Raw genomic sequence first — 14,771 nt, forward strand, 5'->3', positions numbered from 1 at the left:
GGCTCTCGGTTTTCTGTGTGTGGTGCTTTCTTTGACTATAATATGGTCCTTGCTCTTATGATGCTCTCAGTCAGGCTATATTCTCCCATCCTTTTTTAAGGCTGCTTGCTTTTGCCTGTGCCTTTAGAGATGAAAAACAGCTGATCGGGGACAGCCCTATAATGTCTTGGGCTTAGTAGATGGCCATCTGCTAGCCATGAGATAGCCTGTTGATCTTGTCTTGCCTCTAGGCAGTCTCTTCACATTTCTTGCCCACATTGCAGAGGAAAAGCTTCCCTTTTGCTTCCTCAGAACATTCTTTCCTTTAACAAATATTTACTGAGTCCATAGCTGGTACCCCCACACTGTTCTGTGTGCTGGGGTTATAGCAATAAAGTCCCTCGCTTGCAGAGCTCACATTGCATTAGGGAGATGGAAAATAAAGTAACTGAGACATGTAAGGGATGGTGGTTGGCACCATAAAAAAAACAAAGGTGGTGTAAGGAGGACAGTGATGGTTGGGGGGTAGAATCTTGTTTTTCTGCTCTGAGAACCCATCGCCCTTTCTCACGCCCACCTTCTTGTTCCCATTCCCCAGTCTACCAAGTCGTCAGTCCACAACAGGAAAATGAGATTTTTCACTAGCTTAGTGAAGAAAATATACAGCCTTATGACCGGAAAGGCAAACAATGTGGAATGTAAACTGAGAAAAACCACAGCTTCTGAAAGCAGTGTTTTAGTACATGCTGTTATTGAGTAATGTAACACCCAACCGCATTTTGGTTTCTATACAGTAGTTCCCTTTATCAGAAAGCTAGCTTTCATAGGGCTTATCACTAGTGCTTTGTTTGCCCTTCGCTCACCCTGGCCTCCCTGAATCATATAAAAAGATCAAAGAGAGCCTGGTTGAGATTTCTCTTGCAGGAAGGCAGCCAGCTAAGGGCCCTGGAAAGGACAGTGTCTTTTGTCCCAGTTCATAATGGATTGGCTTCAGCTCCATCCTCTGTCACTTTATCAAGGGGCTGCTTTCCCTTTTGCACTTCTGTTTAATTATCTCTGCACCATGGATTCATTTTCCACTCAATCCAGGTAGGCTTGATGGCTAATTTTGCTCTTATGTTTGTGAATACTATCGTTGGGCAAAAAGCATGGATTAGACTGCAGATATGAAGATTAAATATTTATTACACTTCTTGTTTCTAACTTAGCGTCATTGCCACTGATTAATGATTGCTTAAATGAATATGCATAATGTAGTAAAACTGAATGGGGAATTGACATCATGTCTGTACTGACTCACAGTCAAAAGTTAATAGGTTCGCATTAAATGGGTAAAGGATGACAATAAGCTGTGGGGAGAGATGGAGGTTGAGGTGGTGCAGGATTCCTCAAATGGATACATCTGTGCCAACCGTGTGTCCCAGGTGTTCTGGAGCAGTCTTAATTTTGTATAATTTATCATTTTCAATAAAATTAAATTTTACCAAATATATAACTAAATAGAGTCTGGGTGGCACAGTGGTTAAGAGCTGTGGCTGCTAACCAAAAGGTCAGCTGTTCAAATCCACCAGCTGCTCCTTGGAAACCTTATGAGGCAGTTCTCCTCTGTCCTATGGGGTGACTGTGACTCGCAATCGACTCAATGGCAGTGGGTTTTTTTTTTTTTTTATAACTAAGTGTGATTTCTAAAATGCCTTTGAACCACTTCTCAGAGAAATGAAATAAATCTTTTTAGCTGAAATATATCTTAGTTTGGGATTCAAAAATTGTCACCAGAGATCTGATGAATTGATTGTAATTTTTTTTTATTATGGTGAAAATATACATATCAAAACATGCCATCCCAACAATTTCTACATGTACAACTCAGTGACACCAATTACATTCCTCAAGTTGTACGACCATTCTCACTGCCCTTTTCCAAACCATTCCGCCATCATTAACATAAACTCAATCCCCCAGTCCTCCCAAGCAAAAGCTTCCCCTTTCCCCCTCCTCTGATCCCTGGTGGCTACTAAATAAGCTTTAGTTTCCCCATATATGCTTATTTCACGTAAGTGAGATTATGCAGTATTTGTCCTTCTATGTCTGATTTCTTTCACTCAGCATGATATTTGAAGGTTCATCCATGTTGCAGCATGCAGCAGGACTTCCTGTCTCTTTATGGCTGAGTAATATTCCATTGTAATAATTTTTTTATGTTAAATAAGTTCAATATATTAAAAACGCCCTATTTAAAAAAAATTCTTCTGTGAAATATCTTTTCGTAGAGCTACTGAGCTCTGGCCTGGAGGGGTGAAGAATCCATTGCCAAAGAACCATCTCCTAATAGTTCATAAATTAGGATTTTTATATATTGGGATTTCTTAAATAAGATCTAGCTATACCTAACCATCGGTTAGGATTGCTGAGTTTGATTGGACTGTGGTATGTTATCACATGTTCGTCCCTGGTTGACAGCCCTTACTTTCATTTACGGGGATAGGAGGTGGTAGTTGTAAAGAAGTTTCCTGTGAGAAAAGAATCACAAAACAATAAATCACAAAACAATACCCCCGTGGAGTTAATGTACGGTTAAGACTACTGGTTTTGGAGTCAGCCTGGTGAGTCCTGGCTCCACAGTTCTTACCAAGTGACCTTGTGTGGTTTGGGGACTGTAAATGAACTCTCTGAGGTGCTCTTTCCTCATCTGTAAAATGGAGATAATAATGCCTGTTTCATGGGGTTATTTTAAGGATTAAATAAAGATATTCCTTGTAAGGAACCCTGGTGGCCCAGGGATTAAGAGCTTGGCTGCTACCAAAAAGTCGGCAGTTCGAATCCACCAGCCGCTCCTTGGAAACTCTGTAGGGCGGTTCTACTCTGTCCTATAGGGTCGCTACAAGTCGGAATTGACGTAACGGGTTTGGTTTTGTATCCCTTGTAAAGGGAGTAGCAAAATGCCCAGAATAAAATAAGCACTCAGTAATCACATATCCTATCTTGTACATTTTTAGGCATTTTAATGTTTATAAATCCCCTGAGGACAACTGCCTTTGGCTGGGAAGGTTGCTTCAGGCGTCCACTTCTGCTATGGAAGGAATATGTGTTCCCCTAATTTTCCCATAGTAGGGAAGTCAAGGCTTGAACACAGTGTTAATTGGAACTGGGAGTTTGGGTGGGGAGTTGGAGGAGTTAACCTGGGGTGTAGGCTCCAAATGGCCCAGGACCTTTCTCTAATAGAGCTCCTCACACAGACAGTCTTACTAGTCTCCCCCAGGAAAGAAAGCAGTTCTCCCAACCTGGCACTGTGCTGTGGTGCTATGATATCCATTCTGTCTTCTTCCAAGACAGATTCGTTTTTTCTTCTGGCAGTCTATGGTATATTCAGCATTCTTCACCAACACCATAATTCAAAGGCATCAGTTCTTCTTCAGTCTTCCTTATTCATTGTCCAACTTTCGCATGCATCTCAGGTGATTGAAAATACCATTGCTTGGGTCAGGTGCACCTTAGTCCTCTTTCTGGGGGACACAATTCACTCCATAACACCAGGTTTTCCTTTTCTTTCAGGTATGTCTTTCTCTTGGCTGGAGGGCACCTCCTGGCCTTGGCTGCCCTGGGTTCCTATGCTGTGCTTGTCTTCATCCCTGCCTTCTGCACTGTGATTCTGATCCACTCCCTCAGGCCACAGGAAGTCCACAGGTGCACTTTCTTCTTTCAGATGACCTGGCAGACCCTGTGTCACCTGGGTCTGCACTACACGGAATATTATCTTCAAGAGCCTCCTTCCATGAGGTAAAGAATTCTGTTCATTTGGTAGTGCAACAGGCTGTACTGAGCCTACCCAGGGTTTGCCTGCCCCATGTGGTAGTGGAGAAAGCCTGGACGTTGAGTTTGAAGCCTCATTCTTCCACATTTGAACTGCGTGAGCTTGAGCAAGTCGTTTAACCTCTGTCAGCCTCAATTTCTTTTTCTGGAAAAAAAATGGGGATAACAATACCTATCTTGCAAGATTGTTACATTGGGTGTAACGATTGTACGTGTAGTTACATGACTATTAGCTACCACGTGCTGCCTAGGGGTAACACACTGGCACTTAGCCGTGATGAGCACTGTGCCTGAGGACACTGGGGAGAGGAGGCAGGTGAATCAGGAGCCCCAGAACCCACAGACAAGGCCTGCCTGGATGTGACTTAAGTGCAGTTCGCTGGCCTCAGTGTGGGTGGCTTAGACACACAGTCAGCAGCCTCACTGACTAGCAGGACAGGGATGATGGAAACCTACTGTCTACCTTCACTGCCTTCCCATGCAGCTGCTACAAGGCAGCTACTTTTACAAGGGTTTTCCTTTCATCCAGACTCAGGTGATCCCATCGCCCCAGAGAGAAGGGTAGTTGCCCAAACTTGGGGAAAAAAATCAGGAGCTAATTACAGTCTGGAGAGGTGTTTTCATCAATCAGTCAGGTCATCAGTCTTAGGGGGAAGCACACACATCTGCAATCTTCAGGTCAGCTGTTCCTGGCTCCCTCTGCTTGTCACCACTGGCATGAGTCCATGGTCATGCAAGAGGATGGAGGCCATAACTTATCTCAGTGGGTCACCTCTCTGATTCTACCCTGCCATTGGTTCACTTACTTTGTCCTCCCTACCACACCCAGAATCCTTTTCTTTATTATGACTATTCTCACTGAAGGCTTCAGGGCTTGTTTCTTTGAAGAAAAGGCAAGATGGCAAGTGGGTAGAGAGTGGGAAGTACTGACTGGGGTGTGGTAAATCAGGATTTTAGTAGGAAGCATTGACCTGATAAGGGCTGGATGAGCAAGTTGGACAGGACCTGGAATGGGAGGACGGCTGAGCCAGAGCTTAACTGGGCGGGAGAGTGAGCAGGATGGGGTGGTATTTGGAGACTGCTTTACCTCCAGAGGAGATCCTGGTGGCGTAGTGGTTAAGAGCTATAGCTGCTAACCAAAAGGTTGACAGTTCGAATCCACCACACACTCCTTGGAAACTGTATGGGGGCAGTTCTACTCTGTCCCATAGGGTCACTATGAGTCAGAATTGACTCGATGGCGTTGGGTTTTGGTTTTTGGTTGCTTTCAGTTTTTTTTTTTTTTTGAGTCCCTGGGTGGTACAAGCAGTTAACACGCTCAGCTGTTAACTGAAAGGTTGGTGGTTCAAGTCCACAGGCACCTTGGAAGAAAGTCCTGGCAATCTACTTCTGAAAAATTAGCCATTGAAAATCCTACAGAGCACAGTTCTACTCTGACACTCATGAGGTCACCATGAGTCGGAATCGACTCAAAGACAACTGGCGTGTGTGTGTTGTTCTTTATTAGGATAAGTCAAGTGAGGGGATCAGTCATCCTTAAACCCTTAGACACCCAGAAACAGCACTGGTTGGGAAAGAGTGCTGATTTCTCTCTAAGGGACACCATACCTATGGCAGCGTGTGTCACAGACATTTTCATTAATTGTTCTCAGCAGTCTTGGCGGCAGGATCTTTTCTGCTCTGTGATGGTGAAGCAGTAATGCAGTAACTCAGGTGACTGGTTAAGAACACACATCAAATTCCTAATGACCCAGTGCACATCCCTGAGCCTCAAGCTTGACTCACCATTCCCTAGAAAAATCCCAAATCGTGGAGAATCTTACAGTCCGGGCTTGGTTTATATTTAAAAATCTTCAACTTTCTGCACTGTCTCCACTAGTATGTTTTTGCTTCTTTTATGGCCAGTTTCTCCCAGGCTATTTCCCAGTGCCCGAGCCTAATCTTTTTAAAGCTATTCTTAGAAATAGTATGGAAACCCTGGTGGCGTAGTGGTTAAGTGCCACGGCTGCTAACCAAAAGGTTGGCAGTTCAAATCCACCAGCTGCTCTTTGGAAACTCTATGGGGCAGTTCTGCTCTGTCCTATAGGGTCGCTATGAGTTGGAATCAACTTGATGGCAACAGGTTTGTTTGTTTTAGAAATACTCAAATTTCCCTCCAGTATTCCTTGTCATTCTTATATTTGCAATGATGGATTTGCCCATTTACCTTTTGATCATGCCAGGAGTAGCCCGTGGTTCTGAATTGATCCCGGAGTCTTTGTGAAGCACTGCAGGCCGTCACATGGAACCTGGCTGTTTAGAGCCATCCTTGGTTGGGGGGTCATGTGTGAGGGCCTAGAATGGGAGGGATAGAGTAAATATGTAGTGTTTTTACATTAAAAAAAAAATCTCTTTCAGGTACTGCATCACTCTTTCTTCCCTCATGCTCTTGACCCAGAGGGTCACGTCCCTCTCTCTGGACATTGGTGAAGGGAAAGTGGAGGCAGCATCCAGAGGCATCAGGATGAGGAGCTCTTTGTCTGAGCATCTGCGTGAGGCACTGCCCTATTTCAGCTACTTGCTCTTTTTCCCTGGCCTCCTGGGAGGCCCTCTGTGTTCCTTCAAAAGATTTCAGGCTCGTGTTGAAGGATCCAGCTCTTTGGGTCCCAGGCACTCTTTCCGGGCTCTGAGCTGGAGAGGTGTGCAGATTCTGGGACTAGAGTACCTGAAAGCAGCCCTGAGGCAGGTGGTCAGTGCCGGAGCAGGGCTGAGGGACTGCCAGCAACTTGAGTGCATCTATGTCATGTGGTCCACAGCCAGCCTCTTCAAACTCACCTACTACTCTCACTGGGTGCTGGATGACTCCCTTCTGCATGCAGCTGGCTTTGGGTCTGAGTTTGGTCGGGGCCTTGGTGAGGAAGCCTACGTCCCTGACACAGACATTTGGACCCTGGAGACAACCCACAGGATATCCCTGTTCACGAGAAAGTGGAACCAAAGCACAGCTCGCTGGCTCAGGCGCGTGATATTCCAGCGCAGCAGGGCCTGGCCACTGTTGCAAACATTTGCCTTCTCGGCCTGGTGGCATGGCCTCCACCCAGGACAAGTGTTTGGTTTCTTCTGCTGGGCAATGATGGTGGAAGCTGACTACCTGATTCACACCTTTGCCAATATGTTTATCAGATCCTGGCCTGTGAGGCTGCTCTATAGAACTGTCACCTGGGCCCACACCCAGCTCATCATTGCCTATATCATGCTGGCTGTGGAGTTTCGGAGCCCGTCCTTTCTCTGGTTGCTGTGTAATTCTTCGAATAGTGTATTTCCTGTGGTGTACCTTGTTTTGCTTTTTCTCCTAGCAAGGAGAAAGCACAAATGTAACTGACATCTTTCCCTGACGTTCACCTTCTACATCCATGAAGCAGAGCTTAGAAAGTGTCAAATGATGCATTGATGACGTGTATCTTTGAACTTTCCATAATAGAACGTTTTTTGTTTTTTTTTAAGTGTCGAATGTTGTTACGGAATATTATGGGTTGAGTTGATCCCCCCAAATATATGTTGAAGTCCTAACCACCGGATCCTGTGAATTTGGAAACAGGGTCATTGCAGGTATAGTAAGTTGATATGATGAGGTCACAGTGGCGTAGGGTTGCCCCTAATCCAATATGTGGTGTCCTTATAAAAAGAAGAGACACACACACTGAGAAACACACAGGGACAAACCCCATGGGATGAGGGAGATAGAGGCTGGAGTTAAGCTGCCACAGGAATGCCTGGGGCTGCCAGAACAGAGACCACGGAGGCACTCTTTCGGAGCCTTTGGAGAGCATTGCCCTGCTGACACCCTGAATTCCCACTTCTGGCCTCCAGAACTGTGAGAATAAATTTCTGCTGTTTTAAGGCACCTATTTGTGGTATTTTGTGATGGCAGCTGTAGGAAAGTAAGGCATAAACGCCGTGTTAGCACACAGCTCAGCACAACAAGCAGCAAGGGCCTCGGGGAGCACAGAACCAGTTGCCGTCAGGTCCGTTTTGACTCCTGGCGACCCTGTGTGTGTCAGAGTGGAACTGGGCTCCGTAGGGTTTTCAGCAGCTGGTCTTTTGGAACTAGATCTGCAGGCCTTTCTTCTGAGGTGCTTCTGGGTGAACTTGAATCATAAACCTTTCGAATAGCATGAACTGTTTGCACCACTCAGAGAGTTCTTAGTGAGCATCCAAAAAAAACCAAAGCCGTTGCTGTCTAGTTGATTCAGACTCATAGCAACCCTATGGGACAGAGTAGAACTACCCCATAGGGTTTCCAAGGAGTGGCTGGTGGATTTGAACTGCTGACCTTTTGGTTAGCAGCTGAGGTCTTAATTGTGGTGCCCTTAATCTTCATGTTCTGTACTTTTTCTGTTTGTACTCAATGGCTCAGAGGAGACAGAGTAGATGGTTGGGGTTTCCCAGGGCTGGGGGCCATCAACAGGGAAAGAGCATGAGATGGCGGTGTTAACCCATTGCAAACATGCCACCGAGATGACTGTCCTGAGAATCTACCCCGCAGAGGCAAGTGTGGACGAGGAGGGTGCTATAAACTGGGGGAAAATGAAAAGCAATAGAGGTAATAATAGAAAGCAATGTTCCACATTAGCGTCGTTGAGCAAATTATGATCGACTATTACAGAGGTGTTAAAACAAGTGCCTTTTAAGGGGGTGCTTCTGGGGAGCTGGCTACATGGGTGTGTTCAGTTTGTGAAAATTTTTCCAGCTCTACATATGTTTAATTTCATTTTATTTTTTGTGAAAGTATTTCAGTAATTTTTAAGTGAGTACTTCTAATGACTAGGGCAATTCTTAGGAGAAAATGTTAAATTATAAAAAGAGCTTGGTTAATAAAGTCTTTTAAAGTTTAATCTGGGATCCCTGGGTGGCGCAAATGGTTAAGCCCTCGAATACTAGCCAAAAGGAGGCAGTTCTGGCGTTCTGCTTCTGAAAGGTTACAGCCTCAAAAACTCTATGGAATAGAACTACCGTACAACCCAGCAATCCCACTCCTTGGAATATATTCTAGAGAAATAAGAGCCTTTACACAAACAGATATATGCACACCCATATTTATTGCAGCACTGTTTACAATAGCAAAAAGATAGAAGCAACCAAGGTGTCCATCAACGGATGAATGGATAAATAAATTATGGTATATTCACACAATGGAATACTACACATTGATAAAGAACAGTGAGGAATCTGTGAAACATTTCATAACACGGAGGAACCTGGAAGGCATTATGCTGAGTGAAATTAGTCAGTTGCAAAAGGACAAATATTGTGTAAGACCACGATTATAAGAACTTAAGAAATAGTTTAAACTGAGAAGAAAACATTCTTTTGTGGTTATGAGAGAGGGGAGGGAGGGAGGTTGGGAGAGGGGTATTCACTAATTAGATAGTAGATAAGAACTATTTTAGGTGAAGGGAAAGACAGCACACAATACAGGGGAGGTCAGCACAATTGGACTAAACCAAAAGCAAAGAAGTTTCCTGAATAAACAATGCTTCGAAGGCCAGCGTAGTGGGGGCAGGGGTCTGGGGACCATGGTTTCAGGGGACATCTAAATCAATTGGCATAATAAAATCTATTAACAAAACATTCTGCACCCCACTTTGAAGAGTGGCGTCTGGGGTCTTAAAAGCTAGCAAGCAGCCATCTAAGATGCATCAATTGGTCTCAACCCACCTGGATCAAAGGAGAATGAAGGACACCAAGGACACAGTTAATTACGAGCCCAAGAGACAGAAAGGGCCACATGAACCAGCGACTACATCATCCTGAGACCAGAAGAACTAGATGGTGTCCGGCTACAACCGATGACTGTCCTGACAGGGAACACAACAGAGAAGCCCTGAGGGAGCAGAAGAGCAGTGGGATGCAGACCCCAAATTCTCATAAGACCAGACTTAATGGTCTGACTGAGACTGGAAGGACCTTGGTGGTCATGGCCCCCAGACCTTCTATTGGCCCAGGACAGGAACCATTCCCAAAGCCAACTCTTCAGACATGGATTGGACTGGACAATGGGTTGGAGAGGGATGCTGGTGAGGAGTGAGCTTCTTGGATTAGGTGGACACTTGAGACTATGTTGGCTTCTCCTGTCTGGAGGGGAGATGAGAGGGTGGAGGGGGTTAGAAGCTGGTGAAAAGGACACGAAAAGAGAATGGAGGGAGAGAGCAGGCTGTCTCATTAGGGGGAGAGTAATTGGGAGTGTGTAGCAAGGTGTATATGGGTTTTTGTGTGAGAGACTGACTTGATTTGTAAACTTTCACTTAAATCACAATAAAAATTATTAAAAAAAAAAAACTCTATGGAGCAGCTCTACCCTGTACACATGGGGTGGCCATGAGTCGGAATCGACTCAACAACAACCAAGGACAATGCATAGGGGCACTGTAAAGACCAAAAAGATTACGGGCATTGCAATGACCAATTGCTAGAGAAGAATAAAGTGACATTAGTTAGTAATTATCTCCATTATAATCCCAACTATTGGACGGTAGAGTCAGGTCACTTCCAACAGGTTCTTCTGCACATAACAGCAGATCATGCAGGAAGCTTGGTTCTCTGAAATCTCAGGGCTCAGCACTGAGAGGTGAAGGACTAGTGAGTACATCTTATGTGAACTTGCTCAACTGCACCCTATTTCCAAAGCATTTCAAAAGGAAGAGTAAAACGGGCATTAGGACTTCTGCATTTTATTCCTAATCACTGCTGACTCTGATATTACATAGTCATCGTGGTGAAGTGGCCTTCCAGGAGGCTCCAGGAGGCCGAGGTCTGGCTCAGCCCCGGTTTTTGCACTAAACGGCTGTGAGACCTGAATACATGGGGCCCCAAGTTCCCTAGGCTGCCAAAGCAGCGTTTAGATAAAATAGCTCTTTCTTTAATTTTTTTTTTTTAAGTGAAGGCGTTTGGATTCTGTAAGCACTTTATCATTTTTTAGCACAGTTAGCAGGAAAAGCAAAGCAACCTTCTCCAACCTGCCTTTACTCATCCAACAGGAAGAAATGAAAGAAAATCTGCTCAGTGTCCAAGGCATTTTCTAGTATGTTTCTTCGCTTGTTTCCCACCATATAAAGAAAAACAAACTGATATATATATATATATATATATGTATAGTACTTTAGATGAAGGTTTACAGAACAAACTAGCTTGTTTTATGACCTTGGTTAACAACCCCACGACATGTCAACACTCTCCCCTTCTGAACCTTGGGTTCGCTATTATCAGGTTTCCTGACCACTCCTGCCTTCTTTTCCTTGCCCCTGGGCTGTGTGCCACTTTAGTCTCATTTCTAATCTTTGGCTGAAGGGTGAACTTGGGGACTGATTTCATTACTGAGCTAAAAGGGTGTCCGGGGGCCGTACTCCCAGGGTTTCTCTAGTCTCTGTCAGGCCAGTAAGTCTGGTCTTTTTTTTCTGAGTTAGAATTTTGTTCTACGTATTTCTCCATCTCTGTCTGGGACCCTCTATTGTGATCCCTGTCAGAGCAGTCAGTGGTGGTAGCTGGGCACCATCTTGCTGTGCTGGACTCAGTCTGGTGGAGGCCATGGTAGATGTGGCCTGTTAGTTCTTTGGACTAATCTTTCCCTTGTATGTTTAGTTTTCTTCATTCTCCCTTGCTCCTGAAGGGGTGAGACCAGTGGAGTATCTTAAATGGCTACTCACAGGCTTTTAAGACCCCAGATGCTACTCACCAAAGTAAAATGTAGAACATTTTCTTTATAAACTATGTTATGCCAATTGAGCTAGATGTTCCCCAAGACCACGCAAACTGATATTTTTGAGTTTCATTAAAAAACAGAGAAAAACAATATTTCTCCAGTACTAATGAAACACTATTAACTTCCATGACTTGTTATTTCCTGAATAATGGTTTTGATTTCTCAACCTGTACTTGGCAGCTGGTAACTGTCAAATACTTATAATATATTAATCTGCTTTAGACCTACCTCACTTCCAGGAACAATTCACAGCCATAGCTAGAGATGCCAGATTATTTCTAAGTAAGTGTCTTTGTTTGTTTTGCTTGGTTTTGGTTGCATCTATTTCTGCAGAGGAAACCCCGGTGGTGTAGTGGTTAAGAGCTATGACTGCTAACCAAAAGGTTGGCAGTTTGAATCTACCCAGGCGCTCCTTGGAAACTCTATGGGGGCAGTTCTACGCTGTCCTGTAGGGTCACTATGAGTCAAAATTGACTTGACAGCAACAGGTTTGGTTTTTTGTTTTATTACTGCAGAAATACCTTTTAAGCTACTACAGTTTAGATAATTACACATTTATGTACTTTTTTCCTTGCAGGGAATTTGTGTCATTCATATAATCTGGGTGTTACCGTGGTCTGGTTGCATGACCAATCTGAGTATGTTGAATTGAGTGCCTTCAGTAGGCTCACCAGTGCGAAGTCATATAGGATGGAGTGTTCTGGCATCCTCAATTTACTAATGGGATGTTTTCCACAACTTTGTTTCTAAATTGTTTGTTTACAACTCTGATTGCATTTTTCTACAGGAAGAATATTGTGTGACAAAAACCTAATTGATTCCTAATGGGTGACACTTATTATAATGATCTGAATTCAAGGGAACATGTTCAGGATGGAAGGGAAGTGCAAAGAGAATTTTATTTCCATTTCTTAAATATATAACTGGCCCTGTGGAAACCGTGGTTGGCAGTTTGAATCCACCAGGCACTCCTCGGAAACTTTATGGGGCTCTACTCTGTCCTATAGGGTCGCTATGAGTCAGAATCAACTCGATGGCAATGGGTAATGGGTATGCACATTTTGGAGCCTAGTGGCACAGTAGTTAAGAGCTTGGGTGCTAACCAATAGGTTGGCAGTTTGAATCCACCAGCCGCTCCTTGGAAGCCCTATGGGGCAGTTCTACTCTGTCCTATAGGGTCACTATGAGTTGGAATCAACTCGACGGCAATGGCACCTAACAACAACAATACACTTTTGTAACTTGAATTTTAATTTTTGACTCAATATTCTTTGGCTTACAGAAAAGCTGCCAAGAGTAGTGTTCACCCAGCTTCCTATATGTTATCAACTTGCATAAGCATAATACAATCATAAAACCAAGAAATTAACATTGGCTATGTAAAAGTTTTTCACATTAACCAATTAATGTTGGTTAATATTAACTACTAACGTAGGGAGCTTATTCAGATTTCACCAATTTTCCCTCTAAAGTTATTTTTCTGTTCCAGATTCAATGCACGACCCCATGATACATTTATATCTCCTTGTTGTTAGGTGCCGTCAAGTCGCTTCTGACTCATGGTGACCCAATGTGCAACAGAATGAAGCACTTGCCCGGTCCTGAGCCACCCTCACAATCTTTGCTCTGTTTGAGTCCATTGTTGCAGCCACTGTGTCAATCCATCTCATTAAGGCTCTCCTTTTTCTCTGACCCTCTACTTCATCAAGCATGATGTCCGTCTCCAGGGACTGGTCCCTCCTAACATGTCCAAAGTATATAAGATGAAGTCTCCCATCCTTGTTTCTGAAGAGCTTTCTCACTGTACTTCTTCCAAGACAGATTTGTTTGTTCTGCTGGCAGTCCATGGTATATTCAATATTTTTCACCAACACCAAAATTCAAATGCATCAATTCTTTGTCTTTCCTTATTCATTGTCCAGCTTTTGCATGCATATGAGGCGATTAAAAATACCCTGGTTTGGGTCAGGCACATCTTAGTCCTTAAAGTGACATCTCTGTTTTCTAACACTTTATAAGAGGTCTTTTGCAGTAGATTTGCCCAGTGCAATACATTGTTTGGTTTCTTAACTGCTGTTTGCATGGGCGTTGATTATAGATCCAGGTAAAATTAAATCCTTGACAACTTCAATATTTTCTCCGTTTATCATGATGTTGCTTATTGGTCCAGTTGTGAGGATTTTTGTCTTCTTTATGTTGAGGTGTAATCCATACTGAAGGCTGTGATCTTTGATCTTCATCAGTAAGTGCTTCAAGTCGTCTTCACTTTCACCAAGCAAGGTTGTGTCTTCTGCATATCGCAGGTTGTTAATGAGTCTTCCTCCAATCCTGATGCCAAGTTCTTCTTCATATAGTCTGTACAGCTTCTCCGGTTATTTGCACAGCATACAGATTAAATAAGTATGGTGAAAGGATACAATCCTGACTCATACCTTCCCTGATTTTAAACCATTCAGTATCCCTTTGTTCTGTTTGAATGACTGCCTCTTGTACTATGTACAGGTTCCTCATGAGCACAATTAAGTGTTCTGGAATTCCCATTCTTCTCAATGTTATCCATAATTTGTTATGATCCACCCAGTCGAATGCCTTTGCATAGTCAATAAAACACAGGTAAGCATCTTCCTCGTATTCTCTGCTTTCATCCAAGCACCATCTGATGTCAGCGATGATACCCCTGGTTCCACGTCCTCCTTAGTGTCTCCTTGGTCTCCTTCAGTCTGGGACAACAGTTCCTCAGTCTCCTTGTCTTTTATGATCTGGACACTTTTGATGAGTACCGTTCAGTTGCTTTGTAGAATGTCTCTCAGATTGGGTTTGTCTGACCCTTTCTCACAATTAGAGTAAGGTTATGCATTTTTGGCAAGAAAATGACAGAAGTGATGCTGTGTTCTTCTCAGTGCATCACATCAGGGGGGACACGATGTAGAGAGACCTTTTATTATTGACGATGTTAACCTTTGGGGCACAACAGGTTCCATTATGTGGTCTTTCTAGCCCTGGGTTTGCAGTCTGCCTCAGATGACTGATTGATCTGCAGATCTGGAGGGAAGCCCTGCCTTGAAATTTTCAAGGAGTTTTCATATGTAACAGCAGATCCCACAGAGACTTGGGGCCTCCTGAGTGACAAAGAGCTGGTAGGAGACTGCCACTTTGAGACACAGGGCCCTGCACTGAGAACCTCCCAGACCTGGTAAAGACCTGTACATGAGTAAAGGGCTGTAACACTGAGCCAGTAACACTG

At 43.9% G+C, this 14,771-nt stretch overlaps 1 protein-coding gene across 1 annotated transcript; it reads left to right on the forward strand.

The window, feature by feature from the left end:
• Positions 1 to 457: 457 nt before the first annotated feature.
• MBOAT4 (membrane bound O-acyltransferase domain containing 4) lies at positions 458 to 9,152 on the forward strand. The gene is made up of 3 exons (XM_049866734.1): positions 458 to 1,068; positions 3,532 to 3,756; positions 6,187 to 9,152. The coding sequence occupies exons 1-3, from the start codon at positions 959 to 961 to the stop codon at positions 7,148 to 7,150; spliced, it is 1,299 nt and encodes a 432-aa protein (XP_049722691.1). The 5' UTR covers positions 458 to 958; the 3' UTR covers positions 7,151 to 9,152.
• Positions 9,153 to 14,771: the final 5,619 nt, after the last annotated feature.

Source organism: Elephas maximus, chromosome 22, assembly GCF_024166365.1.
Source record: "Elephas maximus indicus isolate mEleMax1 chromosome 22, mEleMax1 primary haplotype, whole genome shotgun sequence".
Classification (NCBI taxonomy): Eukaryota; Metazoa; Chordata; class Mammalia; order Proboscidea; family Elephantidae; genus Elephas; species Elephas maximus.